The sequence below is a fragment of the Oncorhynchus tshawytscha genome, linkage group LG30 (genome assembly GCF_018296145.1).
Source record: "Oncorhynchus tshawytscha isolate Ot180627B linkage group LG30, Otsh_v2.0, whole genome shotgun sequence".
In the NCBI taxonomy this organism is placed as follows: Eukaryota; Metazoa; Chordata; class Actinopteri; order Salmoniformes; family Salmonidae; genus Oncorhynchus; species Oncorhynchus tshawytscha.
Window position 1 is genome coordinate 20,731,543 of NC_056458.1, and position 23,915 is coordinate 20,755,457.

General features: G+C 46.5%; 1 protein-coding gene across 1 annotated transcript in view; it reads right to left on the reverse strand.

Moving 5' to 3' along the window:
* Positions 1–23,915, reverse strand: part of LOC112233389 (autism susceptibility gene 2 protein) — a 461,350-nt gene that overhangs the window by 11,929 nt on the left and 425,506 nt on the right. Inside the window, 3 exon segments of the mRNA XM_042309687.1 lie at positions 287–317; positions 319–583; positions 1,560–2,118. Coding sequence (XP_042165621.1) covers positions 287–317; positions 319–583; positions 1,560–2,118 — 855 coding nt within the window.

Here is a 23,915-nt window from a genome sequence, read left to right on the forward strand (position 1 = left end):
CAGCACATAGTGCAGCTATGTGTGGAATCCTTACCTGTCAGTCTCTGTCTCCTATAAATTAGCACAAAGGTAACATTATGTAAGTCTCTGTCTCGCTCCCTGTCACATTTCAATACGTCTAGGGCTCCACACGCACCTCTCTCACGCCACAGATGACCTGGCTTCTGCCACAACAGCCATGAGAATGTACAGCTTTGCTCTTCGCTGTCTGTGTGTTGCGACAGCTGCTGTTGTGGTGCAGTTCTCCTGCCTGTCCACATGGGGGCAGCCTGGTATATGTGCCTACCTGAATAGGGCGTCCCAGCGGCGGGGTGTCCTCCCGGGGACTGGCAGGGTGCTAGACGTCAGTGGCGGAGGTGGGGGCAAGGCTGGTGGAGGCGCAAACATATTGGGGTGGTGGGGGTGTGGCGAGGACTGCAGGGCGGGGGGGAAACCGTGGGGAGCGATCTGATTGGCTGGTTGGGGCAGGGGGAAGGCAGTGGCTGCAGTGGCGGAACCGGAAGGTGGGAGGTGGGGTAGGTGTGGGGACGGACCAGCAGGGCCGTGGGGCTTGGTACCGCCCGGGGTACTACTCCGACTGCTGCTAGAGAGAGAGGACGGACAAGGGGACAGAGAGAAAGAGGGATTTTGTTTTTTACATTCCCATCTAAATCAGCTTCCCCACATCTACGCACATAGTAGATACGCTCTGACAGAAAGGTTTTACATCGCATTTCCCTCAAGAGACTTTTCTCTGAATCTCAGGATGTATCAAAACTTTACCTTCAAAACACCCTCAGATGCCAATGACCATCACTGGCAAACATTATAGAACACCATCTGTTTTCAAACATTTCTGTAGTTAAGCAGCTCCAGAGGTACATGCAGAAAAAAGGAAGGCAGCGAGCCTTGTGTTGTGTGTGTGGATTTGTCTCTCTGAGACTCAGAGTCATGTAGCAGTAACTTAACAAGCTAAGCCCCAAAGCTCATTTGCAGCTGCCGCCTGTCTCTGTAACCACCCCGTGATTATTCACAGTCTGCCAGACCCGTTGGCACACTGACTGACACACTGGCACGCTGGCAGAGGGAGTCAGACACAGAGCCAGCTCCTCCCTCAGAGGGAGAGCCTTCCCTGGGGCTGACTGGGACTCTGGGGGAGCTATCCTGGAGCTCTGAATTAATGCTCAGTGCTTGACTATCGGTAATGGAACAGCTAGCTGATTAATAGAGATGGGTAGAGAGCTGGAGGCTCCTTAGCAGCAGATGACAATGTGGGTGGTTAAACAATCCAAGGCACTTATCGCTCAGCTGGACTGGCGGTGGTTTTCCCACCCTGGTGAGAATCAGTGATGTTGTATGGCTGGGGGGGTTTCACCTCAATGCTAATTCAAGGCTTGTTCTTGCCAATCATTTATATTCTGATATAAGATCAGAGTTTGAATACTTTAAGAGGGTCTGAAAGGGTCTTCTCGTTACATTACTCAATATCAAAACCGCACACAAACAAAAGATAACATCAATTTACTGGAGCTTAAACAGGCCTACATATCTTGGTGTAAACAGAGTGTGTTGGGACTCACCTGAGGCCGTTAAGGCTAAGGCTGCTGCTGTAGGCAGATAGGGGGCGAGGGTGGGCCCCACAGTGTGAGGGGAGGCGTTGAGGCCCGGCCTGGCTCTGGCTGGGGTGGTGGGACAGTAGGGCGGGGTGTGGGTGCACACTGGGCGGAGGCCGGGGGTGGGACAGTGGCTCAGACTGGCGCTGGGGCCTGGGCGGGGGGGCCTGCGAAGGCTCTGGTCCCTGAGCGAGAGGCAGGGCTGCGGGGATCTGAGGCCTGAGAGAAGCCTCTGAGCGTGGGGGCTGGTGGACCGGGGCCTGTGCCAGAAGGGGACCGGGGAGAGAGGGCTGGGCCTGGGAGGTGGGTAGGGACAGAGGCAGGGGCCGAGGGCGGCCAGCCGTATAGGGCTGCGGGGGTAGCGGCTGCTTGGGGGCACTGGGAGCGGGGGGAGGCACAGGGACGTGCTTGCAGCTCTCCTGGCTCTTCTCCTGGCTGCGCTCTAGGCCTGACACCTTGGGGAGGCCCAGGCCGCCACGCTCCTGGATGTCATTGGTGGACAGCGCATCGACGCTGAAATCTGGAACTGTTGACAGGGAGAGGAAACACAAATATATAGACTGGTCAGTACATCAGTCACAGTTCATAGTTCAGTCACAGTTCATAGTTCAAATAATAACTGGTAAGTACCTCAAAACACTACACATAAAAACTGCTTATTTCTACAGGACAGTCCACTGATAAAGTCCATTGATGGTACTATATACAGTATGCAAGACCTAAATGGCCGGTGGGTCCTACTCAGACAGACATTGTGCTGTAGCATCAGCAGTCAACTCTCTATGAGCAAGAGCGGAGAGACTCATAGGGGATGACAATGCATACACAACCAGTAATTAACACTTATCTCTGGACACACACACACACACACACACACACACACACACACACACACACACACACACACACACACACACACACACACACACACACACACACACACACACACACACACACACACACACACACACACACACACACAAATCTCTTCAGAGCTGTTGATTGGACTGGTTCCCCAGAGCCGTGGCTGTGAGGCAGGCAGGCAGCCCTCTGGAGCACCATTATAGCAGGCTGAAGCCTCTGAGGTGGTTTCCTCTATAGTATTACTGCTAGGCTGGTCCCTGTGGGCCCCCGCCTCATAGAGGAAGAACCAGGGGCCCCAGCCTCATAGAGGAAGAACCAGGGGCCCTGGGGACCAGCCTAGCAGTAATACAACAGAGAGCTAGCCTACAGAGAGAGAACAGACCACGCTTGAGCCCCAGCCTGCATCCCAGCCATCCTGCCTCTCTCTCAGGCTCCATACCGAGCCCCTCCATTAGCAGTACAATGTTTAACAGGGATTTAAGCACCCATGCGACACCATCATTAGGGGTCAGGTCAGATAATGGCTGACCGGCACCAGATAGACCAGGGTGCCAATATCTATTATCTGCTGTAACAACTATTGACCACTGCTGCTTCCTGGAGAGACGGGACAGGACACCTGTCAGCTGGAGAGCACAAGATACATTCTTCCCAGATGAAGCGTTTCCTTCTGCACTAGCACACGTTATCAGATCATTACACATAGCCTACACAATACCCACTGTACTAAATACAGGAGGGACGCAAAGCAAGGAGCATAATCCTCCGCAAAATGTTTGATTCTAAAGGATCCGCAAGGCCAACTTAAAATTCCATAAAGTTCCGTTTTCTGTAGTCTACTATGGCACTGACTCGCATAAAGCTTGTCCTAACTCACACCAATCAGTGTCTGTCTATCCTCAGACCAGATCCATGTTATTGTCCACGCCAATCTGCTCCACGCCATCACCATTCTACAGAGGCTCTTTCTAGATAGAAAACATCACTGGCTTAATAGATGGATGGATGGAGAGAGAGCTCCCAATTCTCCATCCATCCATTCCCCATTTCCTTCCCCCCTGAGGTCCCTGGGCTTGTTTTGAGAATGTGCTAACACGTTGAAAAGAAGGTGTCTCTTCTTCTCATAATGAAGACTCCTGGGCCAGGAGGAGGAGAGGAGGAGATGTGTAAATCTCCCACGAGGGGTAATTTGTCCTTTTCCTTGATCCCTGGAAACAAATACATACATCCCCCCGCTGGCTCCTTTAAAGCACCAGCCCTGCTGTTTTCCTTTCCCAACAATCTTTCTTGTTTCTGTAGTAGTGGGGTTGTGGTGGTGGTTTATATCACATTAGGATGGGGAATAAATGACTGACGCCTGTTGGAGGTTAGAGGTGGTGAAGCCAGGGGCTAGATTTGAGGCTCAAGGGAAACTGAGGGGGTTAGAGTGGGGTCGGTCAGGGTGTGTGGGACCAAAAGGCTCCTTAACAGCTTCTACCCCCAAGCCATAAGACTGCTGAACAATTAATCAAATGGCCACCAGATTATTTACATTGACACCCCCCCTCCAATTGTTTTTTTGTACACTGCTGCTACTCGCTGTTTATTATCTTCACCCCTACCTACATGTACAAATTACCTCGGCTAACCTATACCCCCGCACATTGACTCGGTACCGGTACTCTATGTATTTGGCCTCGTTATTTTTATTTTATTGTGTTACTTTTTATATTTTTTTACTTTCGTTTATTTGGAAAATAGTTTCTTAACTCTTTCTTGAACTGCACTGTTGATTAAGGGCTTGTAAGTAAGCATTTCATGGTAAGGTCTACTCGGCGCATTTGACAAATACAGTTTGATTTGATTTGTGTATGGCACAAAACTGAGAACACACTACTAGGAAAAAGGGTGGGTGAGGGGACTGGCATTTCAGTATTTATTTTAGCACTGATTGCTACAACAGCCTACAACCTGATATATCAAATGATTACACAATAATGCACATCCACATGAATTTCCATATACACCTGTCCTTCAGCTATAAAATCCCTGTCACTATTCTCTCCCTCTCACCCTCCTCCTCCTCTCCCGTGTTGAGACGGAGTCCGACCCCTGGAGACCATCCTGACAGATTTATAGGGGTAGAGACCTCTGGGACATCCCATTCCCAACACTCCGTCCATGTCCCCTTCTCGCCGTCTCTCTGTCCCATTCCTCACCTAAATAGCCCCATCACACATTCTTAACCCACACGTCATGCCTTCAACCACAGGATCCAATGGAGTCAGGGGTTCCATCGCATCAATCACACAAAACCAATGCAGCAGACAGCCTAGCTACACTACCGGTCAAAAGTTTTAGAACACCTACTCATTCAAGGGTTCTTCTTTATTTTTACTATTTTCTTTCTACATTGTAGAATAATGTTGAAGACATCAAAACTATGAAATAACACATATGGAATCATGTAGTAACCAAAAAAGTGTTAAACAAATCTAAATATATTTGAGATTTGAGATTTTTCAAAAAGCCACCCTTTGCCTTGATAACAGCTTTGCACACTCTTTAGTTAATTAGTGGAATTTCTTTATTTCTTAATGAGCCAATCAGTTGTGTTGTGACATGGTAGCAGTGGTGTGCAGAAGATAGCCCTATTTGGTAAAAGACCAAGTCCATACTTTGGCAAGAACAGCTCAAATAAGCAAAGAGAAATGACAGTCCATCATTACTTTAAGACATGAAGGTCGGTCAATGCAGAACATTTCAAGAACTCTAAAATGTTTCTTGAAGTGCAGTCGCAAAAAACATCAAGCGCTATGATGAAACTGGCTCTCATGAGGACCGCCGCAGGAAAGACCCAGAGTTACCTCTGCTGCAGAGGATAAATTCATTAGAGTCACCAGCCTCAGAAATTGCAGCCCAAGTAAATGCTTCATAGAGTTTTACCTTTTTGGGATAGGGGGCAGCATTTTCACTTTTGGATGAATAGCATGCCCAGAGTGAACTACCTCCTACTCTGTCCCAGATGCTAATATATGCATATTATATTAGTATTGGATAGAAAACACTCTGAAGTTTCTAAAACTGTTTGAATGATGTCTGTGAGTATAACAGAACTCATATGGCAGGCGAAAACCTGAGAAGAATCCAACCAGGAAGTGGGACATCTGAGGTTTGTAGTTTTTCAAAGCTTGGCCTACCAAATACACAGTGAGATATGGATAAAGTTGCACTTCCTACGGCTTCCACTAGATGTCAACCGTCTTTAGAAACTTGAATGAGGATTCTACTATGAAGGAGGGGCTCATGAGACCACTGAGTCAGTGGTCTGGCAGAGTGCCTTGGTCTCATGACGCACGCTCCTGACAGAGTTACCTCTCGTTCCAGTGCTTTTCTGAAGACAAAGGAATTCTCTGGTTGGAACATTATTGATGTTTTATGTTAAAAACATCCTAAAGATTGATTCCATACATCGTTTGACATGTTTCTAATGGACTGTAATGGATCATTTTGAGTTTTTGTCTGGATGAAGTGCCTGCGCCTCATGAAGATGGATTACTGGGCTGAACACGCTAACAACAAGTGGCTATTTGGACATAAATGATGGAACTTCATGGAACAAATCAGTCATTTATTGTCGAACTGGGACTCCTGGGAGTACCTTCTGAATAAGATCATCAAAGGTAAGTGACTATTTATGGTGTTGTTTCTAAATTTGTTAACTCCAAAATGGCAAAAATTCCTCTGGCTGTTTTGGGTTTTGAGCGCCGTTCTCAGATTATGCTTTTTCCGTAAAGTTTTTTTGAAATCTGACACAGCGCTTGCATTAAGGAAAGGTCTATCTTTAATTCTGTGAATAACACTTGTATCTTTTATCAATGTTTATTATGAGTATTTCTGCAAAATCACTGGATGTTTTGGAATCAAAACATTACTGCACGTAAGGCGCCAATGTAAACTGAGATTTTTGGATATAAATATGCACATTATCGAACAAAACATACATGTACTGTGTAACATGATGTCCTATGAGTGTCATCTGATGAAGATCATCAAAGGTTAGTGATTAATTTTATCTTTTTTTCTGCTTTTTCTTATCTTTGGCTGGAAAAATGGCTGTGTGTTTTTTCGACTTGGCTATGACCTAACATAATCATATGTTGTGCTTTCGCTGTAAAGCATTTTTGAAATCGGACACAATGGGTAGATTAACAAGATGTTTATCTTTCATTTGCTGTATTGGACTTGTTAATGTGTGAAAGTTACATATTTCTGAATAATATTTTTGAATTTTGAATTAGCGGAATGTTGTCGAGGGGTTCCGCTAGACGCTAGAAAGGTTAAGTAACAGGCACATCTCAACATCAACTGTTCAGAGGAGACTGTGTGAATCAGACCTTCATGGTCGAAATGCTGCAAAGAAACCATCCTAAAGGACACCAATAATAAGAAGAGACTTGCTTGGACCAGAAATGGACATTAGTTCTTTGGTCTGGAGTCCAAATTGGAGATTTTTGATTCCAACCGCCGTGTGTTTGTGAGACGTGATGTGGGTGATCTCCACGTGTATTTTCCACCATGAAGCATCGAGGAGGATGTGTTATGGTGTGGGGGTGCATTGCTGGTATCCAGTATGGCTACACAGCATTCTGCAGTGATACGCCATCCCGTCTGGTTTGGGCTTAGTGGGACTATCATTTGTTTTTTAACAGGACAATGACCCAAAACACCTCCAGGCTGTGTAAGGGTTATTTTACCAAGAAGGATAGTGGTTGTAGTGCTGCATCAGATGACCTGGCCTCCACAATGCCCCGACCTCAACCAAACTGAGATGGTTTGGGATGAGTTGGATCGCAGAGTGAAGGAAAAGCAGCCAACAAGTGCTCAGCATATGTGAGAACTCCTTCAAGACTGTTGGAAAAGCATTCCAGGTGAAGCTGGTTGAGATAATTCCAAGAGTGTGCAAAGCTGTCATCAAGGCAAAGAGTGGCTATTTGAAGGATCTCAAATATAAAATATATTTTGATTTATTTATCACTTGTTTTGGTTACTACATGATCCCATATGTGTTATTTCATAGTTTTGATGTCTTCACTATTATCCTACAATGTAGAAATAGTAAAAAATTAAGAAAAACCCTTGAATGAGTAGGTGTTCTAAAACTTTTGATCAGTAGTGCATGCTCTATCGAGCCCAAATGGCCGGATAGACTTCTTCACTGAGTCTGTCTCTCCGCTGGCCCGGGATAACCTTGTCCCTGCTCTGTTTGTGCTGTCTTGCCAACTCCTATGGCGTGACAATGACCATAACAGTTGGCAAGACAGCACAAAACAGAACTGTCATCAGGCTAGCCTATGGGTGGGTTTTGGTCTGAGAGACACGGTGAGGAAGATGATGATGATGATGATGAGAGGGGAAGTGAAACGATGAGGCTATCTAGCCACTACCCAGACTCCATGATGCAAGATACAGGAGCCTCAGAGGAGACCAAACTGTCTGGCTTGCTCAGTGTCAAAATCCCAGTATGCAACAGTTATCGGAGGGTGAAATGTCTCGTTAGCAGCAGAAGCAGCCTATGTGCTCGAGTGATACTGAGCCCCTCATGGTTCACAGAGGACACAAAACATTCTCATTGAACGAAAATAACCGTAGAACACTTAGGCTTGGGTTCAAGACCAGGGCTAGGAAGCTTGAGGGAAGGTGATCATTTTAGTTAACGTTGTCAAAATGTTTTGTATGAAAAACAAGATATATACAGTCTGACAGCTGTGTTGTGCTGACAGCTGTGCACCTGTTGAGGCAGAAGGAAACAGGTGCTACTGAGGGGAAACACACTGCCAGGAAATGTGGAGAAAAACACCGCCAACCCTGGTTAACCTCACCTTGTCAGAGAGAGAGAAAAAAAAGAGAGAGAGGGGGAGAGGGCGAGAGAGGGCAGAAAGCGATGCAACAGCAGTTAACCTGCGGCGGTTGCTGAACCATGTTGTCTGTTTGTCTTTTGGGGAGGGGAAACGTAAGAGGCAGTGGCCATGACTCTGCGGTTTCAGGTGGATGGTAAAAACACCCCACCCTGTGAGAACATCCTCTCTCGCCTCCTTTGGAAAAAGGTCAAAGTTAATCGAGGAAAGTGAAAGTAGATGTAAATGTGCTTGTTTGTAATGACACAGTCCTTCTCCACTCACATGTCATTATGTTTACAGGGGTATGTCCCAAAATAAATGTCTAAGCAAGACATTTTATAGATAAATCAATAAGTAGCATATTGTTTTTAAACGTGTGTATGTTTTTCTCCACTGACAAAACAAAAGCTGATTCAAAGGGATGTGGTAGATTTCAATACTCTTCTGCGGTAGGATACACAAGTATCCTCAATGGGAGGTGGCTATCAAGGAGGGGAGGACACTTCCGCTTGACTTTAAAGGATATGACACACTCCTTGACCACATATCGACTTCCAGGTCATGGAGAGAGAACGGAGGACGGTCTTTTGCCCAAATGAGAATCTCCCCTCGTCTCACTCCCCCTCTCTCTAGCTCTCACCTTTTTACTTCTCTCTCTCTCTCTATTCCCTTTATATATCTTCTCTTTCTCTCCATCTCTCTCTGTATGTATTTTATTTTTCTCTCTCTTGCCATCGTTAGCAGATTCTGCCCCAGTCAGGCAGTCAGTCAGGCAGTCAGTCAGGCAGTCAGTCAGGCAGTCAGTCAGTCAGGCAGGCAGTCAGGCAGTCATTCATGCAGTCAGTCAGTCAGGCAGTCAGTCAGTCTCTAACCATGCTTCAGGGGAAACATCTCTCTGCATCCTGCTTAGTGTTGCAGCCAACTAACCCAATGCTCCACTAAGGACTGCACTGCACTGAACTCAAGGCTCAGTTACAATCATAAGAAACAGATTCATGCGGTCTAGACGTTATCGTGGGTGTTTTTTCTCTCTCTCTCTCCATTTCTCGCCTTCCAGCCGGACCCACAATTATACACTTAAACAATGGTGGTGTTGTTTCGAGAGCCTGCCGCTCTCTTTCCCCCGGCACCTTCCATTCCCACCCACGCCCCCGCTGTGCCTATCCCTGCTCTCCCCCTCCAAAACGGACAAATAAATCCAGGAGGTTTCCTAAAGTCAAATCAATTAATGTACACACAGAGCTGAATACCACCGACTACAGTTCTTCACACAGAGCTGAAGCCGACTACAGGACTGCCTGCCCTCCTCAAAGAGAAAATGACATCTTGTATTTGTCTATCTCTGTAAACATGAATTATAATCAGATTCCCCCATGCCGAGGGATCTGGGGAGAACTCTCACTACTCTAACTGTGTTTCCAGATGCACTCTGAATAAAACATGCATTTTATTCTACTGCAGAAACACTATTCTATAAGCGGTTAGGCCACAGAGCAACCTCCGTTCAGGAAACAATTTAGCTCGTAAAGAAAGAAATAAGAAAGTAGCTTAACATTTGGCTTTGTATTTGGTTAGACAGCGAAAATTGGGTTTTCATTTAGGTCTACCAAGTGTGTTAAATTGAGTGACCTCATCCTCAGCTTTGTGGACTGGTGTCCCCCGCAGACCCTGAGTCAGTTAGTGAGAGTAGATGTGTTTATTTGTTTCTAATAAAGACTGTAGTCAGGCGAACGTCAGACATCTTTAACACACACACACACACACACACACACACACACACACACACACACACACACACACACACACACACACATACACGGCAGTCTCTATCTACAGCTTTCTCTCAGGATACTCTACTTCTTCACCATCTCTCCATCTCTCTTTCTCCAGAAAGACAAGTAAAAGGGAAAGCTCCAGTGTTCATATTAGCAGATGGCTGCTGAGCCCAACTCCCCCACTGAGTTCCCTGGTGCTCCTGAAGTACTCCACCATGGTAGAGTATAGGGAACCCTGGCGTCACAACAGTCTGTCTGGTGGTGCCATGAGGGAACCTCCACGTCTGATGGGACATGGCCCAGAATGCACCTCTCCAGAAGAACTGAGAGAAGGCTCAGAGTCTGTGAAGAATGCAGTTTACTATGCTACACTTTGACTGCTGCTTTAAAGTCAGACAGATCACTCACATTTTTACAAGGCCAACCGCTGTAAGCTAAACGACCAGTGACTTGTACTTGTAATATCAATTTACTGAATAGCTAAAAGCTCTATGTCAGTAACCTTATCAGAAGGCAGTTGGTTGACCTCACCTCAGGGTTCATGCCAAAGCAGGCAGCCAGGGAATCCTGCAGACAGTATCATCCCCTCAGGTTTAAAGACGTTAACAGCATTAGAGGGGGTGAGAGCTGTAACACTATGCCTCTGATCCCCATATCCACGTCTCAGTGTGTCCCAGAGCACCCTGCAGCTATGTGCACACATCATCCAGGTATGCATGTCCTACATGCCCCAGATGGGGCCCCGCCACTGGGCCTGACACTGACGGAGGGTCCCCTGGCTGGCCCGGCTGTGCTGATTCACGTCAGCAGGGCTCTAAAAACAGGGCCAGAGGGGTGTGGGTTACACCCCGGGTCAGGAGGGCCAGGCTACATCCCGCTGGGGGACCAGAGCTGTTAACCGCAGGGGAATGGAAGTTAAACAGAAATAAAGCCGGGGGTAAGAGAGAGGACAGGAAAGCTATTCTGGATATGTGTCTTGGGGAAAGTGTTACACGTGTTGCGTTTCAGTGTGAATACAGACTCATGTATTCCTCGGTAGTAAGGCACACCCCGGCATTAACGAACTGCAGAATTAACGAAAGCAGCCATAGAGCTGAAACTGTAGCTCATATAATAGATCAATGTCATAAATGAAGAAATTCATGTAATGTACATGGATGAAATGTATGCATTAGTGAAAACATTTTGTGCACGTGTGTAGTATTAATGATATTATTTTGTTTGTGTGTGTGTGTGTGTGTGTGTGTGTGTGTGTGTGTGTGTGTGTGTGTGTGTGTGTGTGTGTGTGTGTGTGTGTGTGTGTGTGTGTGTGTGTGTGTGTGTGTGTGTGTGTGTGTGTGTGTGTGTGTGTGTTTGACCAATGGAGGGAGTTAACTGCCTCTGCTCTGATGTATATAGCTGTGATTCCCCTTGCGTTAGAAGGCAGCAGTACTCTAATATAATGGGTCTATTAACCCCATTGACTGTTGTTCTAAGCTCTTGTGACAGATGCGTGGCCATGTGAGAGGACCAGTGGCCTGAGGGGCTCAGAGGAGAAGACACTGCCAGATAAATGGAGGGAGGGTAAGAGAGAGAATGAGAGAGAGAGAAAAAAACATGGGAGAGACACTGCCAGATAGATGGAGGGAGGGAGAAGGAGAGAATCCAATATCGCTCCCCCCTAGCAAAAATATCGCAGCCTGGAAAGAGAAACTTAAGATGCCTTAGTTTTAGGTCAAATGCTCTCGCTATTTTGGCAGTACGTCTCTGAATGTCATGCCAATGAAGCAATCAACTTGAATTGAAGAGAAACAGACAGAAACGAGAAAGGAGAGACCAACCTGTTAACTCACCTTGACAAATCATTTCTATTCTTCTTCCATTCACACATATAATCTCTTGACACAAACAATCAGTCTCAGTCTTCATCATCGTAATGCAGTCATTACCATTACCATTCCAGGCCCTCTGAATCTCAGCCATCCACAGCTCAGCTCTGATTACACCAACTCATAATGGCTCTGGACTGTCTGTCTTTCCTATGGCTGACTGCCTGTCCATTTCTCACTCCAGCAGCATGTGGGATATGTGCTGGCTCCACTGTTAGCCACTTTAACACCGCAGGCCTGAGTGAGCCCTAAGGGTGAGGACTAGGGGGGTGAGGTAGGAGGACGCTAGGCTCGGTGGCAGTGGTGGGTATCTGGTTTCCAGGCCCAATGGTGAGGACAGTGTTCACCCTTTAGAGAACAAATCTTTATATATCCCATGGGAGATGAGGTCAGGCTCTGGGCCCTGCCACAGGGCCCTGATGATGGGCACACTGTCACAGGTGGTTGTTCTCACACATAGAAATATAATGTCAAAACTCTGGGAATGGGAATGTCTGTTTAGTAATTATCTTTCTATGTTGTCACACACAGTATGGCCAGGCTGACAGGCCTACTGCAGCTTTGGCTGCCACTGTCACATTTCTCTATCACCAACCTGTTGTGAAATAATAACACATAAATGGATTACAGTGCTACTTACTGGCTGTCATAGTGGAGTAACATTACACCCCAACACAAGGCAGCTGTGGAGACAGAGAGAGTGTTGGACCTGGCAGCAAGGCAGCTGAGATGCCTCCTTTCAGGCCCTGATATATTTGCTAGTGATAGTAGGTGGCCCTATCCCTCTCTATCTCTCTCTGTAAACCCCGTATCTCTCCGGGGAGATAGGAATTGCTAAGAGGCCTTCACCACCACGAACAGTCCAGTTCTGTCAGTCAGCGGTGGGCTTTACCTCTCTAGCCACCCGTGATGCTTCTGTCACTTCTCACTCAGCTCATTCACAGCCTGGGCCCCAGAGACCGACACTGAGACTGAGACAGGACAATAGACTTCCATTACCACAAAGCAGTCTGAGGGACCCCCCCCTCCCCCTCCCCCACCCACCACAGAGATGTCCTTTCTTACCATTCTCACCATTACTTTAATCTCAGAATCTGCCGGTTGACTTTTACTACAAATGCTTTTTGAATGCCTTAACATGAGCAGTGAGGTGGTCTAGGAGTCTGTCATGTACTGTCAGGTGGTGTGTACATTCAAAGGCATACACTTGAAAAAGGATTTTAACTTGCAACATATACTCTCGACACTAAGTAGATTCAGCTCCGGATTTCCCATGTTGAGTTAACAACTTAAGGTTAAGTACACAATAACATCCTTTCTCCATTTCTGTCTCTCTCACATCTCTGACACACACATACACACACACACACACAGAAACCCTACCGGTCTACAGGTCCAACTGCCACCTCAGTCGTGTGCTTTGTCCTGCCATATGTCCTCTGTGTGTGGGGCTCTATTTTCTTATTCTCTGCCGACAGACAGACAGACAGACAGACAGACAGACAGACAGACAGACAGACAGAGGCTCCTTCAGCTCCATAGAGTCCCAATGGGGTCAGTTTAAACCCAGCAGGGCAGCTCGTACCACACACAGAACCACCCAGCCCAGCAGGTCATACCACACAGCCACGGGGTGACTGCTGTGTGTCCTTACAGCAGGACAGGGCTACTCTAGTGGGGCAGACGGCTCCCTCACTCTCTTTCTATCTGATGAGACGCTCCAGCATGCAGCAATGAGGGGCATTTAAGCTTGGCACGCCTGTGGTGTCGAGTAACAATCCCTAGTCCATCTAGTCCCCCCCCCACCCCTTCTACTCCTCCCTCTCTCTATCCTTCTCTCTCTCTGAGTGTCTTTATCCAGAGGGGTGTGAGTGAGAGTAATTGACTGGCTGCAATCAGGGGAGTGACAGCTCTACTCGACACATTGACACCACTTGATTTCTGTGGGAGGGAGATGGAGATGGAAAGAGAGAGACATGCCCCTAGAGAGCCATCAGTCTAGCCCGCTCTGTTTAGAATGGTGGAAGGAAGGAGCTAACATTGGCAAAAACACTGCTTCTATATCCTCAACGATTATGACTGGGGCTAAATATATCTTACATAAAATGTGATGTACAGTTGAAGTCGGAACTTTACATACACCTCAGCCAAATACATTTAAACTCAGTGTTTCACAATTCCTGGCATTTAATCCTCGTAAAAATGTCCTGTTTTAGGTCAGTTTATTTTAAGAATGTGAAATGTCAGAATAATAGTAGTTTATTACAACTTTAATTTCTTTCATCACATTCCCAGTGGGTCAGAAGTTTACACTCAATTAGTATTTGGTAGCATTGCCTTTAAATTGTTTAACATGGGTCAAACATTTTGGGTAGCCTTCTACAAGCTTCCCACAATGAGTTGGGTGAATTTTGGCCCATTCCTCCTGACAGAGCTGGTGTAACTGAGTCAGGTTTGTAGGCCTCCTTGCTCACACACGCTTTTTTAGTTCTGCCCACAAATTTTATACAGGATTGAGATCAGGGCTTTATGATGGCCACTCCAATACCTTGACTTTGTTGTCCTTCAGCCATTTTGCCACAACTTTGGAAGTATGCTTGAGGTCATTGTCCATTTGGAAGACCCATTTGCGACCACGCTTTAACTTCCTGACTGATGTCTTGAGATGTTGCTTCAATATATCCACATCATTTCCATGCCTCATGATGCCATCTATTTTGTGAAGTGCACCAGTCCCTCCTGCAGCAAACCACCCCCACAACATGATGCTGCCACCCTTGTGCTTCACGGTTGGGATGGTGTTCTTCGGCTTGCAAGCCTCCCCCTTTTTCCTCCAAACATAAAGATGGTCATTATGGCCAAATAGTTCTATTTGTGTTCCATCAGACCAGAGGACATTTCTCCAAAAAGTATTGCATACTATTGTTTGTACAGATGAACGTGGTATCTTCAGGCGTTTGGAAATTGCTCCCAAGAATGAACCAGACTTGTCAAGGTCTACAAAATTTTTTGGGAGGTCTTGGCTGATTTCTTTTAATTTTCCTATGATGTCAAGCAAAGAGGCACTGAGTTTGAAGGTAGGCCTTGAAATACATCCACAGGTACATCTCCAATTGACTCAAATGATGCCAATCAGAAGCTTCTAAAGCCATGACATCATTTTCTGGAATTTTCCAAGCTCTTGGAAGGCACAGTCAACTTAGTGTATGTAAACTTCTGACCCATTGGAATTGTGATACAGTGAATTATAAGTGAAATAATCTGTCTGTAAACAATTGTTGGTAAAATGACTTGTCATGCACAAAGTAGATGTCCTAACCGACTTGCCAAAACTATAGTTTGTTAACAAGACATTTGTGGAGTGGTTGAAAACAAGTTTTAATGACTCCAACCTAAGTGTATGTAAACTTCCGACTTCAACTGTAGCTCCTTTTCTTAAGAAAACGATTAGGGATGGGATGCCAACATTCCTAAAACAGTTCTATGAATGTGTGTGTATTTTATTTGTATTTATTTTGGATCCCCATGACTTCCTGCCAGGACAGCAGCTACTCTTTTTGGGGTCCAGCAAAATGAAGGCAGTTATATACAATTTAAAAAAACATGACATTAGATTTCACAACACATTAAGTGTGTGCCCTCAGGCCACTACTCTACCACCAAATACAGTATCTACAACACAAAATGAATGTGTACATGTGTGTATAGTGTGTTTGTTATCATGTGTGTGTGTCTCTTCACAGTCCCCGCTGTTCCATAAGGTATATCTAATTTTACTGCTTGCATGAGTTACCTGATGTGGAATAGAGTTCAATGTAGTCATGGCTCTATGTAGTACTGTGCGCCTCCCATAGTCTCTTGTGGACTTGTGGACTGTGAAGAGACCTCTGGTGGCATGTCTTGTGGGGTGTGCACACGGGTGTCCAAGCTGTGTGCTAGTCATTTAGACAGCTCGGTGCGTCAACATGTCAATACTTCTCACAAATACAAATAGTGACGAAGTCAATCTCTCCTCATTATTAATGTTAGCTTTCCATGTACATTTAAGGGCCTGTGTGTGTGTGTGTTGTGTATGTAATGTGCTTTCTCATTACCCCGGGCTCAGGTTTCAGAGTGACTGGATTAACAGCACACCCAGGGTGGAAGAGGGCGAGCACACAAACCGTCGTCCCTCTCCCCTCCCCGCCATTGTGGCCTGCATGGCCCGCTGATGTGGCTGTAAATGTATCTACGTATCTATCTATCCACCAGCAGCACCTAAGGGAGGGAGGGAAGCCAAGGAATTGGGCCACCCCAACCTCTCTCTCTCTCTCTCTCTCTCTCTCACACTCTCTCTATCACTCTCCCTAAGCCCGCACAACCATTTCCCCTTTTAAAAATAACTGGCTTAATAACACCACAAATGATGATGAGCTCTGACTGTGTGATTGCTGCCTTCTGAGGCTGGAATGTGGGGCATTAGAAGAAGGGGTTCGGAGGGAGAGGAGAGGTGGGGGGTTAGACCTGAGCTGTTTATTTGAACAGAGCTGAGCCGCCCAAACAGTCAGCTGCCTCGCTCTTCTCTCAACAAGCCCCTCGGCTTAGAGGGGGGACAACCCAATATCCCCCCTCTTGGACTGCGGCGGGCCCCCGGGGTAGGGTTACGTTATGGTGGGCCGGCAGAAGAAGGTTGAACAATGCAGCCTCTGTTGCCAGGGCTTCCTTCTCAGTCCTCACAGGGGGTGTGGGGTTCCAAATGGCCCCACTGGGCGGGCGGGCAGTGTCAGGTCTGGCCGGGGGATTCATACATCACAACACTACATGGCAGAGAGAGAAAGGGGCTTCTGGGGTTATTGGGGCTCGGGGAAGGGCCTCCGCCTCGCCTCGCTCTCCTCCACTTCACCTACACAGCCCAAGAGAAGCCCCAGAACAGCCCCAAAGAAGTAACAACAGTAAGAGCTAAAACAGACCAGGACCCAACACCGCTGCCACAGCCTGTTGGCTTTCCCTTTGAAAATGCCTCAAAAAAAGGCCCTTCTAAGATGTCGGCTTTACACAAAAACTTGACACGTGGAATAAAGTGGGAACTCTAAAACCACAAAATCAAATAGTTCCTGCTAGGAACGGACTGAACCAAGTGGAGTAATCTTTAACAGATGGCGACAATCCGGAGGATGTTGATGTGCTTCAGAACGCTTATAAAAGCCTGGCCAGAGACGGAGAGTGAGAACCAATGGGCCTGCATGGTGATCAAATTGAACATTTCACAGTTCATTAGGCTTTGCTTATATCAAATGCACATGCTCAACTTTATTTTTCAATATATACACTGAGTGTGCAAAACATTAGGAATACCTTCCCTTTTGCTCTCAGGGCATGGACTCTACAAGGTGTCGAAAGCAATCCACAGGGATGCTGGCCCAGGTTGACTCCAATGCTTCCCACAGTTGTATCAAGTTGGCTGGATGTCCTTTGGATGGTGGACCATTCTTGATACACACGGGAAACATTTTGAACGTGAAAAACCCAGCAGCGGTGCAGTTCTTGACACACTAAAACCGGTGCGCCTGGCATCTACTACCATACCCCGTTCAAAGGCACTTCAATCTTTTGTCTTGCCCATTCACCCTCTGAATGGCACACATACACAATCCATGTCTCAATTGTCTCAAGTCTTAAAAACCCTTCTTTAATAAACTGTCTCCTCCCCTGCACCTACACTGATTTAAGTGACATCAATAAGGGATCATAGCTCTCACCTGGTCAGTTTATGCCATGGAAAGAGCAGGTGTTCTTAATGTTTTGTAAACTCAGTGTATTTAACTAAATTTACACACACACAAGCATAACCCACCACAAATGAAGCATGTCCTCTATGCCGACATCTCTCTCTTGCCCTGTGTAATGGTACACCAACAGCAGAGGGCGATGTTGCACTGGCCATTGAGACTATGCCTAGGCAGCTACATCACTCACTATTATATCAGCCTAGCTCCACTCCCAACTCTTCAGCCATACTAATCGGGTGCGTCTTAATGAACCAACACTGGGACAAATGACAGCCAGACTGTGGTGGCTGGGGTAGTATTCATAGGAAGTGTATTGGAAACACATGTAGGCCTATTTGGGTCTGGTTTGAACTGCTAACTAACAGCACTCTGTAGTCAGGTCTAATACACCTGACCCTTGGGGCGTTGGTTTGAACCCTGCATATTTATGAGGAGAGAAAAGAGAGAGTCAAAAAAAGATAACCTCTTCTCTTGGGGAGCAATTAAAGCCTTGCATTCATCAACCCGGGCCAGATTCCTCCTTCCTCTCTCTCTCTCTCTCCCCCTCTCTCACACCAGCCTGGGCACCAGCTGTGTGTGCCTTCAACTTTATCCTCCATCTCCAGAGTTCAGTGTTTACAGTTTCAGCCCGTAACCCTGCCCCCCCTCTGGGACCACAGTGGTGGAGAGGAGAGGGGCGGAGATGGGGTATACCACCCATGTGCTGTGCTTCCCCTTCAGACTGTTCACACCGGGTCCCCTACTGAAAAAGAACCCTCCATCTCAGAGCCCAGACGGTTGTGTGTAACGACAACATTGCCTGGTTTTCACTTCCTCTAGGTTGGTCTAAGCAGACTGGAGATCCCATGTCACTATGGGGACTAAGGGGTATTGCCATCAGGTCTAATGTACCTCACACAGGAAACTGCTTCCATATGAAGGAAACCTGGCTGGCCAGACACACCAAAAAAAACAAATGGTGTTTCTGTTTCTCTAAACTTCACACAGACTCCCTATGGAGCTCTTAGTACAATACAGCACTGATACATTTAGTAACAGATTTACAGTGGGCCTACCCTCCCAACATCACAGTAATCAGTAGCAGAGCTCCAATACTGCTTCACACAACCCAGAGCACCACCGCCATCGCTGCTGCTGCCCTCAGGGTGAACCTCTTGACAGTAAAACAGTAATCTAACAGTAATCACAACCAGGGAATCTAATCCTGTGTGTTAATCCCATCATGTCGAAGGATTTCAGTCTGCCAGGCTGAAGCCGCATGTCTGTGGAGCTCCAAGTAGCGTCCAGTCATCACATGTTTCCACATCTGCCTTAGAGTGATATAAAATAGCAGTGGTTAAGTTTCTTTGAAAGGGAGAAAGATAGAATAAGACTAACAGAAGGATATAGGCGGTTGAGGAGACAGGAGTGTCTAGTCTGCCTCTGGCCTTGGCTGGTATTGGTAAACAAATCCATCCATGCATTGACATGGTAACGAGGGTGGACTAGTCTCCTGACACACATACACAACTTGGCCACCATGGGGCCTCATTAGTATACGGACACACACACATGCACACATGCACACACGCACACGCACACACGCACACGCACACACGCACACACGCACACACACACATACCTTGCTAATGCCTACTACAGGGACCACTGACTGACACAGGCATCATTTATGGTGTGTTATTGTGCTAGGGGAATAAGCTGCTCTGGCCCTTAATACAGCATGATTTGGAAGAAGAGTGGTTAATGTAACATCAGATCACTGGATGGATGCTGACCTGTTTGAGGGGGGGGTTGACTGGGTTTCCCCTGTGACTGACAGCGTGGGTTTTCTGGATTCATCATCTCCACCAATCAGCAGCCTCCATCACACAAACCTCACTGACACACCAACTCTGGAGATGGCTCGTTTGAATGACCCAATAAATGTTAATAGAGATTCTATTTTTTGAATAACCATGTATTTCCCATGTATTTCCATCCCCTACAATTACTGTATATGATTGTTTTGATCACGTGGACTGGGATATGTTCCGGGTTGCCTCTCAGTATAACATTGACACATACACTGACACGGTGACTGAGTTCATCGGGAAGTTTATAGGGGATGTTGTTTCCATTATGATGATTAAAACCTATCCAAAACAAAAAACAAAAGGATAGATAGCAGCATTCGCAAAAAACTGAAAGCGCGAACCATCACATTTAACCACGGAAAGGTGACTGGGAATATGGTTGAATACAAACAGTCCAGTTATGCCCTCTGTAAGGCAATCAAACAGGCAACACGTCAGTACAGGGATAAAGTGGAGTTGCAATTCAATGGCTCAGACACGAGACGTATGTGGCAGGGACTCCAGATAATCACGGATTATAAATGGAAAACAAGCCACATCGCGGACACTGATGTCTTGCTCCTGGACAAGCTAAACACCTTCTACGTCTGCTTTGAGGATAACACAGTGCCACTGACACGGGTCGCTCCCGAGGACTGTATACTCTCGTTCTCTGTGGCCGACGTCAGTATGACATTTAGGAGTGTTAACGATCCCAAGGCTGCCGGCTCAGGCAGCATCCCTAGCCCTGACCTCAGAGCATGCGCAGACCAGCTGGCTGGAGTGTTTACGGACATATTCAATCTTCCCCTATCCCAGTCTGCTATCCCCACTTGCTTCAATATGTCCACTATTATTCCTGTACCCAAAAAGCGAATGTAACTGAACTCAATGACTATAGCCCTGTAGCACTCACTTGTCATCATGAAGTGCTTTGAGAGGCTAGTTAAGGATCATATCACCTCTACCTTACCTGACACCCTAGACCCACTGCAATTTAAATACCGCCCCAAAAGATCCACTGACTATGCAATCGCCATAGCACTGCACTCTGCCGTATCCCATCTGGACAAGAGGAATACCTATGTAGGAATGCTGTTAATTGATTACAGCTCAGCCTTCAACAACATAGTACTCTCCAAGCTCAACATTAAGCTCGGGCCCCTGTGTCTGAACCCCGCCCTGTGCAACTGGGTCCTGGACTTCCTGATGAGCTGCCCCCAGGTGGTGAAGGTAGGCAACAACACCTCCACTACGCTGATCCACAACACAGGGGCCCCACAAGGGTGAGTGCTCAGCCCCGTCGGGTACTCCCTGTTCACCCACGACTGCGTGTCCACGCAAGCCTCCATTTCAATCAACAAGTTTGCAGACGACACAACAGTTGTAGGCCTGATTACTAACAATGACGAGACAGTCTACAGGGAGGAGGTGAGAGCCTTGGCGTAGTAGTCCAGGAAAATAAACTCAACTTCAACAAAACGAAGGAGCTGATCGTGGACTTCAGGAGACAGCAGCGGGAGCACGCCCCCATCCACATTGACGGTCCACAGTGGAGAAGGTGAAAAGCTTCAAGTTCCTCGGCGTACACATCCCTGACAATCTGAAATGGTCCACCCACACAGACAGTGTGGTGAAGAAGGCGCAACAGCGGAGGCTGAATAAATTTGGCTTGGCCCCTAAGACCCTCACAAACATTTACAGATGCATCATTGGGAGCATCTTGTCGGGCTATATCACTGCACCGTCCGCAACCACAGGGCTCTCCAGGGGGTGGTGTGGTCAGCCCAACACATCACTGGGGCACACTCCCTACCCTCCAGGACATCTACAGCACCCGGGGTCACAGGAAGGCCAAGAAGATCATCAAAGACCTCAGCCACCGAGCCACGGCATGTTCACCCCGCTATCTTCCAGAAGGCGAGGTCAGGTCAGGTGCATCAAAGGAGAAGGTGATTCACTCAATCCAACCAGGAGACTGGGTGTGGACCCAGTCCCTGAGGAGAATAGACGGGAAGCAGCCCCATTGGGAAGGCCCATACCAGGATCTGTTAAGCCATTAGCCATTAGAATAGCTGAGAGAGTCACTTGGGTCCACGTTAGCCACTGCAAGAAGGTATGTACACATATAGGCACCGTTGATCACACATAGAGTTAGGAGAAGAACCGAGTACCAACAGGGTCCTTAACGAAGATTTGCTATCCCGACCGTTCATCACTGTGGGTGATCCTAGAAGTGTGAGTATGGGGTGGTACCTAGCAGACCGACTAAGGGCAGGAGAGGGTTGGCGGTTTTTGGGAAGAGTAGGGGCTCTGAGCTGCATCCTAGTCTTGGAAACCTCTCTGATACACCCAGATCCACCACCTTGCCGGTACTAATTATAGGACGCCATTGTCTTTGATAAGAAGTAAAATATAAACTATATAACACACTGATGAGTGACTTACAGAATAAGGAGTCAAAGAAGATCAAGATGTAGGATTTAAGGTAAACATTAAACAATTCCCTAGGAAAGCACATAACTTTACAGGGATTGGGTTGGCCAGATTGAAGTACTCGGCCAACCCACCTCGGTTCACTTTAACTCCTGATGAGTACCAGTGTTATAGATACAAGAATGGCACTGAGAACATAGATGATTTTAATGTCTGAAAGGTAATCGTTAATGTGACTGACTTAGGTTTGGAAGTACAGGAGAAGATTCTTAACCTCACAGCACCTATAACTGATGTAGGGTGGGCTCGTACCAGCAAAGGATGCATACGACAGAAACTATCAAAAAGGGTGGTTATTGGTCCAACCAGTTCGAGTTAGTCATCAGAAGCCAGTTATAGGAGGCTAAAGTAGGCACAGGAGGAGTTTTGACCAGGATGGGAGTAGCTTTGTCTAGATGGATGTTATTGGCATCCTCAGGGAAGTTACAGATTAATACAAAGCTATGAATCAAATAGGTGAAGACTTTACCACTACGTTCTTTTGGTGGTTGACAATAAATAAAAATGTGGATTAGATTAATGACCTCTATTATAATCAACAGAGATTCGTGAATGATACTGGGGATGCAGTAAAGGGGTTCTCTGACCAATTATCCGCCACCTCCCTCATGACCTGGTAAAATAGACTGACTCTTGATATGTTCATTGGCAGAAAAGGGCGGGGTAGGTAGAATGATTGGGGTTCATTGCTGTACGTTTATTTTTTAATAACACAGCTCCAGACAGTGACCAAGGCCCTGGCTGGTTTAACCACATTAGCTCACGAATTAGCAGAGAACTCTGGGGTGGATAATTCTCTAACAAATTGGTTGGACAGTATGTTTGGGAAATGGAAAAATGTCATAATCACTGTGTTGTGGGCAACTTTCACCTGTATGAATGTTTTGGTTCTGTGTGGATGCTGTTTGGTCCCATGTGTGAGAGGTTTGATCACCAGGACTCTGGAGAGGTCAATGACGCAACAGATGGTAAGGTACGGACCGATTCCAAGCTCCGACCGGTGGGATGACGAATACAGAGCTCCAGGCCTAGGAGAAGGCTTTGTTTCTTTTAACTACGAGGAGCCAATGTGGGACAATTTTTAATTTTAAGACTGTTTTTTAGGAAGGTTGTAATAAACATCCTAACAGGAAGAGTTATAATTGGATAGGCATAGAACAGTCATTGATGAATATCGAATGTACATACATGTATTGGTTTGGATTATTCTTGTACACCATGTATGTTTCCATAAAGTGTTTGATGTCTCAGTGTGTATTATTTAGTCATTAAGGGTGGATTGATAATGGAATTTCTGTTTAAATTAATGATTAGAATATTCAACCCTGAAACCATATAACTGTATGAAATTGATTAAAATCATACAATTATTATTAATGATGTGTGTAGTTTTAGTCAGTAAAAGTATAATTAATGATGTGTGTAGTTTTAGTCAGAATTAGGGTAAAACAATATATCTGTACAATATATCTTTATAGTATCTTAATTAAACACAGACTGTCTGAGCAAAATTCGGGGCTGACCTGGCTAGGCTGGGAGATTTGGGAGAGGGCAGGGAGTACTTCTCACGGTCCCCCTAATCTTGGGGGAGGACAGGGTGTGCTTCTCACAGTCTCCCTAATCTTGGGGGAGGACAGGGAGTGCTTCTCACAGTCTCCCTAATCTTGGGGGAGGACAGGGAGTGCTTCTCACAGTCTCCCTAATCTTGGGGGAGGACAGGGAGTGCTTCTCACGGTCTCCCTAATCGTGGGGAGGACAGGGAGTACTTCTCACGGCCTCCCTAATCTTGGGGGAGGACAGGGAGTACTTCTCACGGTCTCCCTAATCTTGGGGAGGACAGG